We start from the raw sequence: 17,124 nt of genomic DNA on the forward strand, positions 1-17,124 counted from the left end.
GGGAAACAGTTGATAAATATAGTTTTGTGCAAAAGACATCAAGCAAAACAAAACTTGCTCTCTTCCCTGTTGGTTGTGCTGGGTTTGGTGGGTTATTCCGTATTGTGTTTGCAAAGTGGAGTGGACACACAGTGTACATCCTGCTCTCTAGCTTACAGATGGAGTACTGCAGCTCGCCTCTGCTTTCCGAGTTTGTGGTGGGGAAGAAGCAAAGTGAGGAGCGTTGCCAAGCGTGACTTCATGTAACTTGGCTTCAGTTTCAAGGAAACTTTAAAAAGTGTTGTAGCTTTGGCATAAAGAAACCGCAATTCAGGTTCATCAGCAGCTGTTCACTCCAGGCAAAAACAGCAGTTTACTTATTTGTGCATCCAAAGAACTGAAGGCAGAGTGTCATCTGTTTAAAGGCCTTATCACAACTGCCTGATTAATTAAAAGAAACATTAAGTACTCTGTTGATTTTTAAAGATGCAGAAGGCTTTTTGACGATTTAAAAAATTTACCACTGGTTATTTTACGGCCTAAGTGTAAAAATAATGGTGTTTATAGTTATCTGTTTTATTGCGAGAGGTGAGGACTGGAGGGCAGGTGGATGAAGAGGTTAAAAGATTTTATCCATTTCAGGTGGCTCTACAACCCCAGCTTGTCACTTTGCACTTCTACCTGAGAGGTCACGAATTCAAATGTCAGTCTTAATGACATAGGGCCTGTTTTACCAGTACCTCTCTCTGTTGCTAGGTGGAGACTAAATAGGGCAACAGAATACATTGTCTTAAGAAAAGGAAGCAAAAATAAATTGGCAGGTTGAGTCCTGTCTTGCAGAGCTGCAAGCTATCTTCAACAAGCTGAGTGAGTTCCTGACAATCAGGTTGGTTTACCTTCTTAAACTGAAAGGCACTTCAGAAACAAACTGCAGCTTTTTTGCCAAAAAAAATGCGAAGTAAGGTTAATTCCCTCTTTATCTCTGCATTAGTTTCTGTAATGTGTCTCTAAAATAAACTGCTTTGGATTGACAAAAAATACAGACTTGCCTAAAGTACGAATGATTGGTCAGTTATTGCGGAAAGTTAATAAAATAATGCAACAAACAAATGATATGGGAGCAAGTGGGAAATAATCTATGAATCCTGATGAAGTATCTCAGCCTGAAACGCCGACTCTTTATTCCATCCGTAGATGCTGCCTGACCTGCTGAGCTCCTCCAGCACGTTGTGTGTATCGCTCTAGCATCCAGCATCTGCAGAACCTCTTGTGTCTACGTATCTAAAAATTATTCTTTTGGAGCTAAAAGTTTTGAGGTGCAGAAGGCCTAGCTGTTAACAATTCATCTGATTTCTATTCAGTTATATACCATAAAGATGGAGGCTGATACGTTTACTAAAATTTATCTTTAAAGATTAGCTTTATTTGTCAGGCGTGCATCAAAAGATGCATGTGTCAAATCAGATCAGCGAGGATTGTGCTGGGCAGCTCACAAGCGTCACCCTCATCCTTCTGGCACCATCACAGTGTGCCCACAACTCACTAACTCGCTAACCCTAATGTGCATCTGGAAACTGGAGCACCTGGAGGAAACTTGCACAGTCACAGGGAGAATGTACAAACTCCTTACAGACAACTTCAGAAATTGAATCCTACCACCTTGTGCTCCTTCATCCCTTACACTGACTTCTCATCTTCTTTTTCCCAGTCCTGCCGAAGGGTCTCGGCCTGAAATGTCGATTATACCCTTTTCCATAGAAGCTGCCTGGCCTGCTGAGTTCCTCCAGCAGTTTATTTTGTGAGTGCTGTAGGAAGTGAACCCTGATCTTGCAGCTGGCACTGGAATTGAATTCTGCTGACTGCTGTGCTACAATGCCACTATACTACCATGGTCAATATTTTGTAAAACCTTAGGCATCAATAACTCGACTCCAGATCGGTTAAAAAACACAATGTTGGCCTCATTGGTTAAAACCCAGAAGCACGGAAAAGAGGAATCACAGTTGGAATCAGAATCAGGTTTATTATCACCGGCGTGTGACGTGAAATTTGTTAACTTAGCAGCAGCAGTTCAATGCAATAATTAATCTAGCAGTGAGAGAGAAAAAAATAAAAAAAAATTAAAATAATAATAATATAGGTAAATCAATTATATATATTGAATAGATTAAAAAACGTGCAGAAACAGAAATACTGTATAATAAAAAAAAGTGAGGTAGTGTCCATATATTCAAAGTCCATTTAGGAATCAGATGGCAGAGGGGAAGAAGCTGTTCCTGAATCGCTGAGTGTGTGCCTTCAGGCCTCTGTACCTCCTACCTGATGGTAACAGTGAGAAAAGGGCATGCCCTGGGTGCTGGAGTCCTTAATAATGGACGCTGCCTTTCTGAAACACCGCTCCCTGAAAATGTCCTGGGTACTTTGTAGGCTAGTACCCAAGATGGAGCTGACTAAATTTACAACCCTCTGCAGCTTCTTTTGGTCCTGTGCAGTAGCCCCTCCATACCAGACAGTGATGCAGCCTATCAGAATGCTTTCCACAGTACAACTATTATTTGAGTTTTTGAGTGTATTTGTTGACATCCCAGATCTCTTCAAACTCCTAATGAAGTATAGCCTCTGTCTTGCCTTCTTTATAACTACATCGATATGTTGGAACCAGGTTAGATCCTTAGAGATCTTGACACCCAGGAAACTTGAAACTGTTCACACTCTCCACTTCTGATTCCTCTATGAGGATTGGTAGGTGTTCCTTCATCTTACCCTTCCAGAGGTCCACAATCAGCTCTTTCATCTTACTGATGTTAAGTGCCAGGTTGTTGCTGCGACACCACTCCACTATTTGGCATATCTCACTCCTGTATGCCCTTTCATCACCACCTGAGATTTTACCAACAATGGTTGTATCATCAGCAAATTTATAGATGGTATTTGAGCTATGCCTAGCCACACAGACACGGGTTTAGAGAGAGTAGAGCAGTGGGCTAAGCATACACCCTGAGGTGCGCTAGTGTTGATCGTCAGCGAGGAGGAGATGTTATCACCAATCCGCACAGATTGTTGTTTTCCAGTTAGGAAGTCGAGGATCCAATTGCAGAGGGAGGTACAGAGGCCCAGGTTCTGCAATTTCTCAATCAGGATTGTAGGAATGATGGTATTAAATGCTGAGCTATAGTTGATGAACTGCATCCTGACGTCGGTGTATTTCTGTAGTAGGTTCCATAACCTCAACACCAGTCAGAGCACTTTTGAAAAGTTGCAGAGTAGGAAAGGCATCAAGCCACTGGCCCACCACAACCTACCACTGACAGCAGGAAATCAATCAGACACTTGCAAGGACAACACAGGGGAGAAGTCCAGCCATACAGTAGGGTCATAATGATTCACATCTTCTGTTTTTACTTTTTTTCATTAATATTATTATTAGTGTCAGCTGCAAATCTGTAAGTAATTCTTGCTGAGTCAGAAGTTTGGGATTCAAGTCTCTTTGAATCCACACAAACCCAGGCTATCTCTTGACAGCAATACTGAATGAGTTGGACGGTTGCCTATTTGTCAACTTGTCATTTTGAGACCTGCTATGCTCTCGTAGATGAACAGAGAAGTTCCCATTCTGACAACTCTGACAAAGAGCAGAGTTATTATGATCAGGATCCTGGTTAAAATCAGTTTTGAACCACTGACTAATAGCAGATTATTCAGTTGTTATCACATTTATTGTTAGTCGGAATGATGCACAAATTGGCTTGCTGCATCTTCAACATAACAAAGGTGACTACCTTTTAAACCAGTGCTTATTTGAATGTAAGTTATTTTAGGATGTCTGGTTCAAGAGCTTGATGGCTGAAGGGTAATAATTGTTCCTGAACCTGGTGGTGTGGGTCGTGAGGCTCCTGTACCTCCTTCTTGTAGCAACAGCAAGAAGAGAGCATGACCTAGATGGTGGAAGTCCTTGATGAGGAATGCTGCTTTCCTATGACAGTCCTGCGTGTAGATGTATTTAATGGTGGAGTGGGCTTTACCTGTGACGGATTGGGCCATATCCACAACTATTTGTAGGCTCTTCCATTCAAGGGCATTGGTGTTTCCATTCCAGGCTGTGATGCACCCAGTCAATATACTCTCCACATACATCTATAGAACTTTGTCTAAGTTTTAGATGACATGCCAAATCATTGCAAACTTCTAAGAAAATAGAGGTACTGCTGTGTTTTCTTCATAATGGCACCCAGGACAGAGCCTCTGAAATGATAACACCAAGAAATTTAAAGTTACTGACCCTCTCCACCTCTGATCCTCCGATGAGGACTGGCTCATGTACATCTGGTTTCCTCCTCCTAAAATCAATAATCAGCTCCTTGGTCTTGCTGAAAATGAGTGAGAGGTTGCTGTTGTGGCACCACTCAGCCAGATTTTCAATCTCCCTCTTGTATGCTGAGTCATTGCCATCTTTGATTTGACCAACAACAATGATGTCATCTCATCAGCAAACTTAATGATGGCAATGGAGCTGTGCTTAGCCTCACAGTCATAAGTATAAAGCAAGCAAAGTTCAAAGAGAAGATTGACCATCAACTGCAAGAAGACCAGATGTATGGTTGTCACAAAGAAGAAAGAAATACAAAAATGCAAATGAAAGGGGGCAACGAAATGATTAAATCAACATGGCAGTTCAATTACTTAGGGATCGCGACAAAATCTGATGATAGGGCTGATGTTGAATGAGAAGAAGGTTGGGATTGCTAATTTGAGCATGATACTAAAGAATAGCATAATTCCTATGGGTAAATCTCACTGTTGCATTGCTACATACATTTGGAAGCGAATGTTGGACGATATCAAAGCAAAATGAGGGAAGACTCAAAGCTGCAGAAATGTGTTTTTTGAGAAGAATGATGAAAATATCGTGGAAGGACTGAGTAAGTCTCTGGAACATGTACTGAGGAAAGAAAAGCTTGAACATCTTGCGGTAACGGGAAAAACTGAAGGAAGAAGAAGAAGTTATCAACAGTGCACAACATTCATGAGTTACATCAAGGGATGGACAGGCAAAAGTTTAGAAGAACTTATTAAAACTCCTCAGATTAAACACAATGAAAGACAATGATCACCCGCATCGTACGACCTGGCACATGATGAAGATGATGATGAGAGCAAGGGACTAAGCACACAGTCTGTGCTGATGGAGATGGTGGAGAAGATATTGTTATCAATCAGTACCTGACTGGGATCTGCAAGTGAGGAAATTGAGGATCCAATTGCACAAGGAAATATTGAAGCCAAGGTCTTGAAGCTTAATTAATTAGTTTTGAGGGGATGATAGCATTGAATGCTGATGTGTATTCAGTGAAGAAGATCCTGATGTATGAATCATTGCAATCCAGATGTTCAAGGATTGAGTGAAGAGCCAATGAAGTGACGTCTGCTGTTGTCCTTTTAAATAGACCAATGAAAGGGTAGTGTTTCTGTTAGGAAGCCTAGAAAAATAACTTTATGGTAGGCTTGTATTTGTAACTCCAGAGCTAGCATTGTTTGAACTTGATGTGTTTCAAGTTGTGAGTCAGATGCAGTACCCTGTCTGGTGGGAGCACTCAAAGCAGTTTGCAAGAGCTTGTGAATCTCAGCATTGTTCATGAAAGAGTGGGAAGGAGATTCTGATCCCTGGGTCTAGACATTGGACTTGCAACCTGAGGTAGAGGCAAGCTCTCACCCTTGAACTGTGAGGATGTAGAGGGGGATGACTATTATACACTTATTTCAGCTGCTGAGTTTCCCAAAGCCTGCAATCGCCAGTCAGCTACCACTAAACTTGTAAAACAGATTAATCAGAGGCTGGCAGCCTAACTAAAATAATCTAATTCGATCCCAGTCCTGGAGCCTGTCCTTTGATTCACCTGTGGTAAATCTGCATGTGGATTGATTGGAAATGGAGGCAGGATTTTGAATGCCATCAAACCAGAAACTACCTCCTTGAGGGAGACTCCAGTCTGATGTCCCTGAGTAGCTTGAGTCACTTGGTAGATGCCTTCGGCAGTATGCAAACACTTACATTCACCTGAAAAAGTATTCAGCCTGCACAACTATTTTCAAACTTTACTGCCTCATTTTCTAAATTTAAAATATGTCGAAGTAAGATTTTTTGAGCTAAGCTACAAAACATGGTTCATCATGTTAAATCAAAAGGAAAAAATCCAAAACCTGTCAACAATTTACTGAAAATTAAAGCAACAAAATTGTGACACTGAAGAAGTATTCATCCCCTTTATAATTACTATGCTAACTTTCTTCTGGTGTAATATATTACCTGACCAACTCACCTAATTAACTAATGTAAAAAATTGGAGGATCACTTGTTTTCAATGAATTCATAAGAATAAATACCCCCTCTCTCTGTAAGGTCCAACAATATGGTAGATTTTTCAACAGACAAACAAAAATTAAGACAAAGATGATTCAAGGCTGGTCAGGGAAATGATAACAGAGAGGCACAAATCTGGGGAAGGGTACAAGACCAGCTCTAAGACTTTGAAAATCCTGGGAGCTCAGTGAAATAGTGGAAAAATATGAAATCACTGCCACACTGCTGAGGTCAAGTTGCCCCTCTAAACTTAGTTACTGGAGAAGAATGGCACTTGTAAGAGAGGCTACTGTGACATCAGTAGTCACTCTGAGTGAGCTGCAGAAGTCAGTGGCTGAAAATGGAGATGAAGTTCATGGTTACACAATCTCTAAGGCCTTGCACAAAAAGGAGATTTATGGAAGAGTGGCAAGGAAGAAGCCCTGGCTAAAAAAAAAAGCATATTGTTGCTTATAAACACTTTGTAAAGTGTCACTGAGAAGATACTGTAAAAATGTGGAAGAAGGTCTTGCGGCCGGTTGAGACTAATGTGGAACTTTTTGGCTTCAACACTAAGCAGTACGTGCGATATAAATGTAATACTGTGCATCAGCCAGGTAGCGCCATTCCTACAGTAAGGCATGATGGAGGTAGTATCATGCAATGAGGATGCTTTGCAGCTGCAGGTCCTGGAAATCTAGTCAGGATTGATAGGAAGATGAAAACTGCTGAATACAGGGAGATGCTGAATAAAAACCTGCTACCATCTGCCAGAATGCTTAAACTGGGAGGAAGTTTGTCTTTCCATAAGATAGAGGAACAGAAGTGGGCCATTTGGCCCATCGAGTCTGTTCCACCACTCAGTCATGGCTGATCCTTTTATTCCCCTCTTCAGCCCCATTCCCCTGCCGTCTCCCCGTAACCATTGGTGTCATGGCCAATCAAGAAACTTCAGTCTCCATCTTAATACACCCAAGGAACAGGCCTCCACAGCTACCTGTGGTAACACATTCCACAAATTCACCACCCTCTTTGTTTTTGGAATACATCTATCCTGCACCTTCCTCATTTTTCCCAGAAGCTCAAACCATTGCTGCTCTGCTGTCGTCCCATCCAGCATCTCCTTCCAGTTTACTTTGGGCAACTCCTTTCTTATAGCACTGTATTTTGCTTTACTCCACTGTGCAGTATTTCTGCAGGACGACAGCCCAAAGCAAACTGCGTGTACTTTGAGAGGCTTCAGATGAAAACAATTGATGTCCTTGATGGCCCAGTCAGCGTACTGACCTTAACCCAATGGACCATCTCTGCCTAGACCTCAAGATTGCTATCCACCATCACCCCCCAACTAACCTGGCACAGATTGAGCAATTTCGGCAAATCTTCTTTCATCACGGTGTGCAGAGCTAATAGAGAGTTATCCAAAAAGACTACTGGCTGTAATAGCTGCGAGAGACTCAACTAAGTACCGAGCAAAGGGGGGATGAATACTTTTGAAATGCTGACATTTCAGATTCGGAATTTTTAGTTTTTCATGCTTTACAATTTCCCCTGTTTTTTTTTGTGGGGGGGGAGGCTCTATTGTGAAAAAGGGAACATGTGATTCACAAATAAAAATCCTCAGTTAAATTGATCAAAATCCCTGGTCGTAACACTCAATTATGTGAACAAAGGGTTGGGAGATGAATGCTTTTTCAAGGCACTGTAGCTTACTTCAATTTTAAACTGAAATACTTTGTCATTTCCCTTCTGCAAGGGAAGGCAGGCTGAAGTAAGTATTGCTTTTGCTGGTGATGAAATTTCCCAGCGAAGGTAAAATACATATGCGGTAACTTCTGCTGTGGCTGAGTGTCTGTTCTAGTTACATGTTGTCAAACTACTTGGGAATTTATTTAAGAAAAGGCCAAGTAGGGAGAAAAAAAGCAATGTTCGGCCACACCATTAAATTGCTACACTGAAGTTCCATCTCAAGGAGCCAGAGCACAAATTCTCCGATCTTTCATTGTAACTGAAGAAGTATATGCTTGCTGAAGGCAGCAATCCTTATGTAAACTATTCACCAGGAGAGGTAATCTCTGTGAAGTATCACAGGACCTAAAAGGAAATACTTTGCTTTGCTAAGTTACTGCAAATGTTGCCTCAACGAAGAAATCATACTGTGAAACAACAGATCCTGTTGCTGACACTGGGATTTGTGTGGCCCCTTGTTGTTCTAGCACTGTGTCTATTAGATCTCTGTGGCTTTGTTTAGGCTTTACAAAATGTCATACCATCAATCAATAGAAGTGACCACATTTACTGAAGGCCAATCTACTGTCAGTACGAGATCATTTTGACTTCATTTTATGGAGAAATAGTTACTACTCAAATGAGATGATGATTCTATTTATCTGTCTGAGTGGATGTTAAAGACTCCACAGAAATAATAAACAAGCACAGAGTTCTTAAAACCACTCCCTTGCCCACCCTGCTCCCCAACCCCATCACCCCAGTCTTACCTAGTCAGAGACTTCGAAAGTATGTGTATTGGAGATTTAGCTAATTGGTGTATGTGTGTCTTGCTGTATACAAAAATGCTTGTCTCAGCAATAATTCATCCGACTTTTTTCCAAAGCAAACCCATTTGTTATAAGGAAAGGTATATATTTTATTGCCTTAGAAATCAAACATGGCACTTGATTGATGTGGCTTTAGATAAACTGCAGAAAAGATTTTGATTCCGAGCTAAACCCATGTGGGAAATCTCTCTTCTCAATGCCCTTCAAGATTTTAGTTTTCAGTTTGTACTTCGTAATGAACTAGAAAGGTGTAGCATGAGCTTTTAAGTAAATAAATGTATTTGCAGAATTAAGTGCTCTGTTTGGAAAGGAACCACACTTTCAGATCGTGCTCTATATATTATGTTTAGATGGAACCCACCCACCCCCCAAAAAAGTGATACCACATTTTTTTTTAAACTTTTATACTTTGGTCAAAGATGATAATGAAGTTTGATTGTGTTGAGGCCTATCGTTATGCTGATGTTTGGATGGATCTTTCTTTGTATGAGTTTAAATGTGCCACTCTCAGATTTGAACCACTCACATTCTGGAGGGTGCGGTGCGGCTCTCACTCTCGTAGAGGCCGATGCTAAGTGAGCGGACCGGTGTGCATGGCGTGTTGGGCTGCAGTCGCTGGGAGAACAAGATGGAAGTCTGGTGGGCTGTACAGGAACAAGACAGCTGGACTAGTTTATTTAAACAGTTATTGTAGAGATGAGAAGCTGACCCACGAATGACCCTGCTGTGTGGAGCAAGAACATTCTGACATTTTATTACTTTGGCCAGAAGGAAAGTGTCCTTGCATCCTGCTGCAGCTGACAGACACATTGCGGAGGTAGAAATGATCCCTGTGGGCTCTTGCAAAATGCGCTCTGAATACAAGTCGTTCATGTAACAAATGCTGGCGAAATGTTGAAGTGTTTGTTCAAAAAAGCTTGGAGGACAAGCATTTTTGTTTCTTTTTTAGTGCTACGGATTACTGGAGCTATCACTGCAGCAAGTCAGAGAATGCTGCAAAGAAATAGCGCAGAAAAAGCACTTTTTTGCTTCTTGCCAAACCTTCCACATGTGCCAGGTGGGGAATCTAGACTCGTTTTTCTAGTGCCAATATGTTGTATCACCCTTTAAGAGGCATTGTCTTTTTTCAGCTACAACTAACCGCATTTTCCAGGATAAAGGAGTAGGTAGAATGCTATAGAAAATAGTGACAGTTGTGCTTTAGTTTCAGAAGTTCACAGGAAACCTTTAGTTCCACTGGCTTCCTGCTAGGAGAGGAATTTAGAAGATTCGGAGTGCCATGGGAGAGTGAGGAGTTGGAAAGGGGAGTGGTGGTGGTATGGGGGAAGAGGGGGGAGGGTGAATGATGACTCGATATGCTTGCAAAAGAAATGTTTGTAGGTCTGCGCAGATGAAAGTGTGTTTAATTTTCCCTCTACTGGTTACAAGAATGCATTGGGAAAGACACAAAAGCGATAGCCTCTGCCACCTCCGGTCTACTATACTACTACGCTCTCTGGTACTTCATTGTGTGTTACGAAGACATTTTCTTTAGTTTAGTTGCCTTCTTTCATACCCCATCTGTTTCTTCTACACCTGTGGCTTTAATAACAAAAAAGAATTGGTCAATCATTTGCACTGCTCATTACAATTTTAAAAAAGCACACTCTAATGAAGAAAATATTCTGACTAAAAAAGTTCTGATAATACATTCTAATTCAAAGTTCAAAGTAAATGTATTATTCAAGTACTGTACAAAGATGTCACCATGTACAATCCTGGGGTTCATTTTCTTCGGGGCATTCTCAATAAATCCATAATAGAATAATAACCAAGATCGAATTAATGAAAGACAGCACCAACTCAGGCATTCAACCAATCTACAAAAGACAACAAACTGAAAATACAAAATGAAAGGAATAATAATAATACTAATAATAAATAAATAAGCAATAAATATAAAGAACATGAAATAAAGAGGCCTTGAAAGTGAGTCCATAGGTTGTGGGAAGATTTTAGTGATGGGGTGAGTAAAGTTGATTGAAGTTGTCCCCTTTGGTTCAAGAGCCTGATGCTTGAAGGGTTACTATTGTGGCCTATCTGCTTCCATGCCTAGATCACTTGAAGAAAGCATGTGGTTCTATATTTCAAGACTTTCTGACTCCAAAACGGTTTATGGTTCAGTCCCGCAGGTTGAAATTTACATCACTGGGATAGATTTTTCTGTTTGCATTCATGAGCTAAATATATCTGGAAAATAAAATCTTTATTAGAAGGATGATTGAGCAAAGGACTGCACATGGAGAGGCTCTTCACCTCATGACTAAGAGCCATGTGGACAGGCGGAGCAGATCATGAAAAGGGCAGCCTGGCCTGCCTACCTCCATTATTTGCCTCTGGAGGGACAGGAGTATGTCTCTTTAATAAGGCTTGTAGTATCTTCAGAGCAGCCGTGCCTTACTGCCAACCAAGACTGAGCAATGGAGCCATGCAGCAAAAGAGAGAGTTGATATGGACAATATGTTTCAAAGGAATGAGCTGCATGAACAGGGCAGTGCAGACAACAATGGAATACAGGATAGTTAGAAGTATGTTGAAATATTGATGGTGCTATGATACACTTTTCCCTCAATTAGGCCAGACATGTATGGATTATATTCATATTTTCTCCTTACTGAATTAGAAACCCCTTCCCCTTATCTTCACTTCTCTATTACCTGACTGAAAGATCAAAGGATTGGCACAAAGGGATCTCTCTCTTTGCCCTCTACTATACCCCAGTCAGTTCGGATTGACAGTAACATCTCCTCCACAATCTCTATCAGCACAGGAGCACCGTAGGGCTGTGAGCTTAGCCCCTGCTCTTCTCACTTTATACTTGTGACTGTTTGATTAAACACAGCTCCAATGCCATATTTAAGTTTGCTGACACCATCAGTATAGTTGGCTGAATCAAAGGTGGTGCTGAATCAGTATATAGAAAAAGATTGAAAATCTGGCTGAGTGGTAGAACAACAACAACAACCTCTCACTCAATGTCAGCAAGATCAAGGAGCTAGGTATTGACTGCAAGAGGGGGAAACTGGAGGTCCATGAGCCAGTCCTCAACAGGGGATCAGAGGTGGAGAGGGTTAGCAACTTTAAATTCCTCAGTTATCATTTCTGAGGATCTGTCCTGGGTTCAGCATAAAGGTGCCATTATGAAGAAAGCATACTTTCTTAGAAGTTTGCAAAGATTTGGCATGTCATCTGAAACATTGTCAAACTTCTGCAGACATGTGATGTGTTGGAGAGTATATTGACTGGCTGCGTCACAGCCTGGTGTGGAAACAACAATGCCCTTGAATGGAAAATCCAACAAAAATAGTGGATACAGCCTAGTCCATCACGGGTGAAGCCCTCCCCACCAGTGAGCACATTTACATTGAGCACGGTCACAGGAAAGAAGCATCCATCATCAAGGACCTCTGCTGTTCAGGCCATGCTCTCTCCGCATTGCTGCCATCAGGAAGAATGTACAGGAGCCTCAAAACCCACACCACCAGTTTCAGGAACAGCTATTACACCTCAACCATCAGGCTCTTGAACCAGAGAGGATAACTTCACACATCTCATCACAGAGCTGCTCCCACAACTTATAAACTCCCTTTCAAGGACTCTTCATCTCATTGTTTGGATATTTATTACTTATTTATCTGTTATTATTACTATTATTTTCTTTTTGTATTTGGACATTTTGGTGTCTTTCACACAGAGGTTATTTGTCAGTACTGTTGGGTAAGGGCTCTCATTGATTCCATTGTCTTTCTTGTATTTACTGTGATTGCCGCAAGACAAGTGAATCTCGTGGTTGTATATGTTGTCGTGAATGTACTTTGATAATGAATTTACTTTGAACTTTGAACTATTGCAGCATTAACTTTTTTTTTCTCTTGATTGCTCTTCTCTGTAGAAGAATCAGTGTTTCGCCAAGATTTTTTCTTTGTAATGTTCTTTCCAGGTTGCTTTTATGTTAGATTATGTGACACAGGAGCACCTCGCCCAGATGGGATGGATATATTTGAGATTGCTGAAGGAAATCAGGGAGAAAGTTGCAATGACCCAGCAATTATCTTACAAACTTCCAACGATTCATGACCTGAGGTCTATTACAAACTTCTTTGAAAGGGTAAAGGGATGAACCCAGTAGCCATCTATCAGTCAGTTTAACTTAACTGGTTGGGAAAGTGATAGAAAAAAAATCTGTGATTCATTAGGCAAGGTATACTTTCAACCTCACTAAATGCATGGACTGTTAAGCTAGGCTTCTTAGCACAGAAGGGTGAAAGAACGTCTAAACTGTCTCAGTCCTTTTTCCTATTGTTCATGTGGGGAAGTAGCATCCCACCATTTTCTGATTGTCCTCAATGGCCCAGGCGTGTTTAAATCAGAGATTCCCTCAACCATGTAAGGTGCTTTTATAGTTAAAAACTAGTTGTAGTGCATTAGAATTTCAGAATTTAACTGTAAGTTAGGGCTAATACATTATTAAGATTTATTTTTGAGTAAGATATTTTAAAAAGTTACAGGAAAGCATGGAAGTAGCATTTGCGGCTTTTATTTCCTCCAACCTTTAATGCACGTGTCATTTGAAAAATAACACATTGATTTAAAATAACTGCAACAGTGTGAATAAATGTAAACATATTAATGTGTCAACCAGTGCAGAAAATGAGCTCCATTGCAGATCAGAACTGTGTCATTTCCCATTTTAAAATGGATCTTTGCCTATGTTGCATTCCACAATGTTTCTGCTAATGCCAAGCCCTTCTGAACACCACTATGTACTTTGTATTTTGAACTGGTGTCTTTCTGGCAAAGTGGAAATATTAAATCCCCTTCCATTCAACTGAAAGAAAGTGAAGGGGAAGAAAAATACAGAAAAGTTGGTGACTTACGAGTTGAATTTCTGACTCAGCTGAATCAGTTTGGGATCGCCACATGGGTTTTGGTTAATTTAACTAACTTTTGCCCCCTGCATCTCCTATACAAGCTTGACATAAAGTTGAATGCCTGGCTTCCCACAGATTACTGCATCAGTCCATATTTTAAACTGTCTTCTAAAGATGCTGACTTATTTACTCTTGGAGAATGTCTTTTATTTTTTGTGATCTACGCTTTGTCCGGAAGGATTTTGTGTTGATTTTTTTGGTAAACTCGGCTGCAAACTGTTGCTGAAAATGGGAGTTAGAAGGTCAGTGGTTGTATACCAGTGACCTCTGTTTGACCCTAAGCTTTACATAAAGAGTAGGGGTGGAAAAGACAGAAGCTTTAACTGGAATGCCTTGTGCTGGTCTCCCTCAGCAGTAATAGTCAGTGGTGATTAAAACTCCAGACATTCCCTTTTATTTTTTTGATCTTATACCACCATCACAGTTCATTTTCTTAATACTGGGCTTTAAATGGAGTTAGTAGTGTAGAAGGAGTGGGACAAAGGGGAGATTCTTCCCTAATTAGGTGAGGCAACAGATGCTCATGTGAGCGACGTTTCTTTATCGGTGCCAATTATTTTGTCTTGAAAGAGAAGAGAGAGTAGTGTTGAGCATTGTTTCCTAGAAAGTCTAATTATTGCCCTCCCTAAAAGATGAAATGGAAATGTCCAGCTGTGGCAAAAAAACAGAAGGAATAAATCAAAATCTGAAGCACTGTGCTCACACTCACAACAGGCCAGGAAAGGTTAGAAGGGTCTTGAAGGAAACAGCAGGCGAGGAAAAGTCATGTGTAAATCACAGAACCTACCCGGGATCCATTCCTTACGTCACCGCTGAAGGTTATCAGTATTTTAGTTGGTTCCTTTTAGCTCCTTCTTCAAAGTAACGCTCTCTTTTTCTCTTTCACGCAGGTTCATAAATGCCAGGAGAAGGATAGTCCAGCCAATGATTGACCAATCTAATCGAGCAGGCAAGTCCCCAGTAGTAACTGTATTCAAGTCGCGCAGGCGAAAATCATCCTCAAGCCATTCACTGGGAGAGCCATTATCTGGTAAATAACTTGATAATGAATGCTGGGAGTGACTGACCACTAAATTAATGTAGGACTGTACTGTCATAACAAAACTAATCAGTTTACCTTATAAGATATGTTCCAACTTTTGAAATATATACATACTTTTTAATTGAATGATACCTTTGTCATTCTCAGATCCCAGTTTCAAGGGGACTTAAAATAAACCAAATGGAACAGCCATTAACAGATTCATGGATTGAATTTTAGAATTTTTCTTCCCAGCTTTACTCTCTGCTACTATGACAACTTCCTGGTGCATGGCTTGGTGTGGATTTGCTATGAACTTTTATTATCTGTCAGAAATGGTGACGATGCTTTGGAAACACAGCAAAGTTGAAAGTAACCTTCTGAATAACTTGATGTTCCTATGTAACTAATAGGTGCTTGTTTTCTAAAGCTAGCTTTAACTAACTGGTTCAGGCTTGAGTTCAGGTGTGCTGGTAGAAGAGGAATTCTTTCATTACTAAACACTTTCTCCATTTTTCCTTCTTAATTTTTTAGAGCTCTGACTTATGAAAGAAAGCTTGGGTTATTTCTCTCTTGAGCTAGAGTTTCTGTTTTGCTTTACAGTAACCTTTCAGGATAAGGAAAAGATGTATTTTTTAAAAAAGGACTTGACACATGTTTTTAATGGCATTGTTATTGCAAAATTCATTGACATCTAACATAAACAAACTTTATTCCTAACATCTTGCCATGTTGGCTGAGTGGTTAAGAAGATGGGCTTGAGGTTAAAAGAATGAATGCTCACGTGGTTCATGTGGGTTTGAGCTCTACTTCTGGTAATGAGACAAAAGGATTGTTTCTGCTTGTGGTAATAACTTGCAACAGTCCTCTGTAAACAACAGTTGATGTTAGATCAAATATAACTATTAAGGTTACATTTCTTAACTAAAGCTATAAAAGGATTTTGGAAAAAAAGGGGTATAGAAGGTTAGGTAGAGATCAATCAAGATCTCAGCAAATGGTGAAACAGACACAAGGGGGCTATGTTGTCTACTTTTCTTCCTAAGTAACTAGCAAATTGACAAAGAGGTTGTGATTACTTTGGGAACACAGCAAAGTTTTAAAATTACTATCTGAAGCAGTGCATGATGTGACTCAATAACTAAAGGCTGCCCTGTTTTCTATAGTTCTCAAACTTAAATAATTTCTCTGAAATTATTTTTTTCCTCTGCTATTTTATTAGAGATGTGGAAGCAAGTTTACTAAAGCAGTTTATGGGTGTTACGTATGGAAGTGGAGACAAAGAGGTAATCTAGATGTAAAGCCAAATGATGTGGGCAAGGTCCTGAATGAATACTTAACTGTTTTCAACAAAGCAAAGGCCAGCAAAGATAGTGAGTTCAGGGAGGGTTACAGAGTGATGTGGAGCAGGCTAGTATTGAGAAGAAAGATGTTAGATGTCAAGAAGCGCATTGGGATTGATGAGTGCTAGCTGAGCACAATCACAGGTTTCCATGGGAACCATGTGAGAAGATGGCTGGGCTCTGACAGAGTTTTTGCAAGTTTGTTTCTTGGGAAATTTCTGGAGGAACTCCAATGGGATAGGAGTTACGGTATATACACTGGTAATGACAGGTGCTACTACAGGATAGTCAGCATGGCTTTGTGTAAGGGAAATCTTGCCTCACTAATTTGATTAAGTTTTTGAGGAGGTAACAAAGAAGACTGATGAAAGTAGGGCAGACAACACTGTCTATATGGATTTGGGTAAGGCAGTTGACAAGGCTTCACATGGTAGGTAGGCTTTGTGGGCATATGGGACCCAAGGCATCTCGCAAATTAGATCACTGCCTTGACAAAATGAATCTCAGGGTAGTACATGGTGACGTATATGTACTTTAAAGTTTGACTTTGGAACTGTGAAAATTGGTTTGGTGATGGGAGGCAGAGGATGGTGGTGGAAGGATTGGAAATCTGTACCTAGTGGGATATCACAGAGATCAGTGTCAGAACCCTTGTTGATTACAATATGCATCGCGATATTATGTCATTATGGATTGATAAGTTCTTGATTGGACATGGCATCAAAGGTTACGGGGAGAAGGCCGAGAACTGGGGTTAAGGAGGAGATAGAGAACAAAGGATCAGCCATTGTTGAATAGTAGAGCTGACTTGATGGGTCAGGTAAGAGCAGAATTAGGCTATGTCTCATGGTCTCGTATCAAAAACAAGAGGACATAGGGTTAAGGTGAAAGGAAAATTACAAGGGTGAGTTGAGAG

General features: G+C 40.6%; 1 protein-coding gene across 2 annotated transcripts in view; it reads left to right on the forward strand.

Annotated features, from left to right (window-relative positions):
• The window catches only part of meis1a (Meis homeobox 1 a), a 202,556-nt gene that overhangs the window by 151,652 nt on the left and 33,780 nt on the right, over window positions 1–17,124 (forward strand). For both annotated transcript variants that reach the window (XM_073051241.1, XM_073051242.1), the window contains exon 10: window positions 14,735–14,874. In XM_073051241.1, coding sequence (XP_072907342.1) covers window positions 14,735–14,874 — 140 coding nt within the window. The remainder of the gene's footprint in view (window positions 1–14,734; window positions 14,875–17,124) is intronic.

The sequence above is a fragment of the Hemitrygon akajei genome, chromosome 7 (assembly GCF_048418815.1).
Source record: "Hemitrygon akajei chromosome 7, sHemAka1.3, whole genome shotgun sequence".
Taxonomy (NCBI): domain Eukaryota; kingdom Metazoa; phylum Chordata; class Chondrichthyes; order Myliobatiformes; family Dasyatidae; genus Hemitrygon; species Hemitrygon akajei.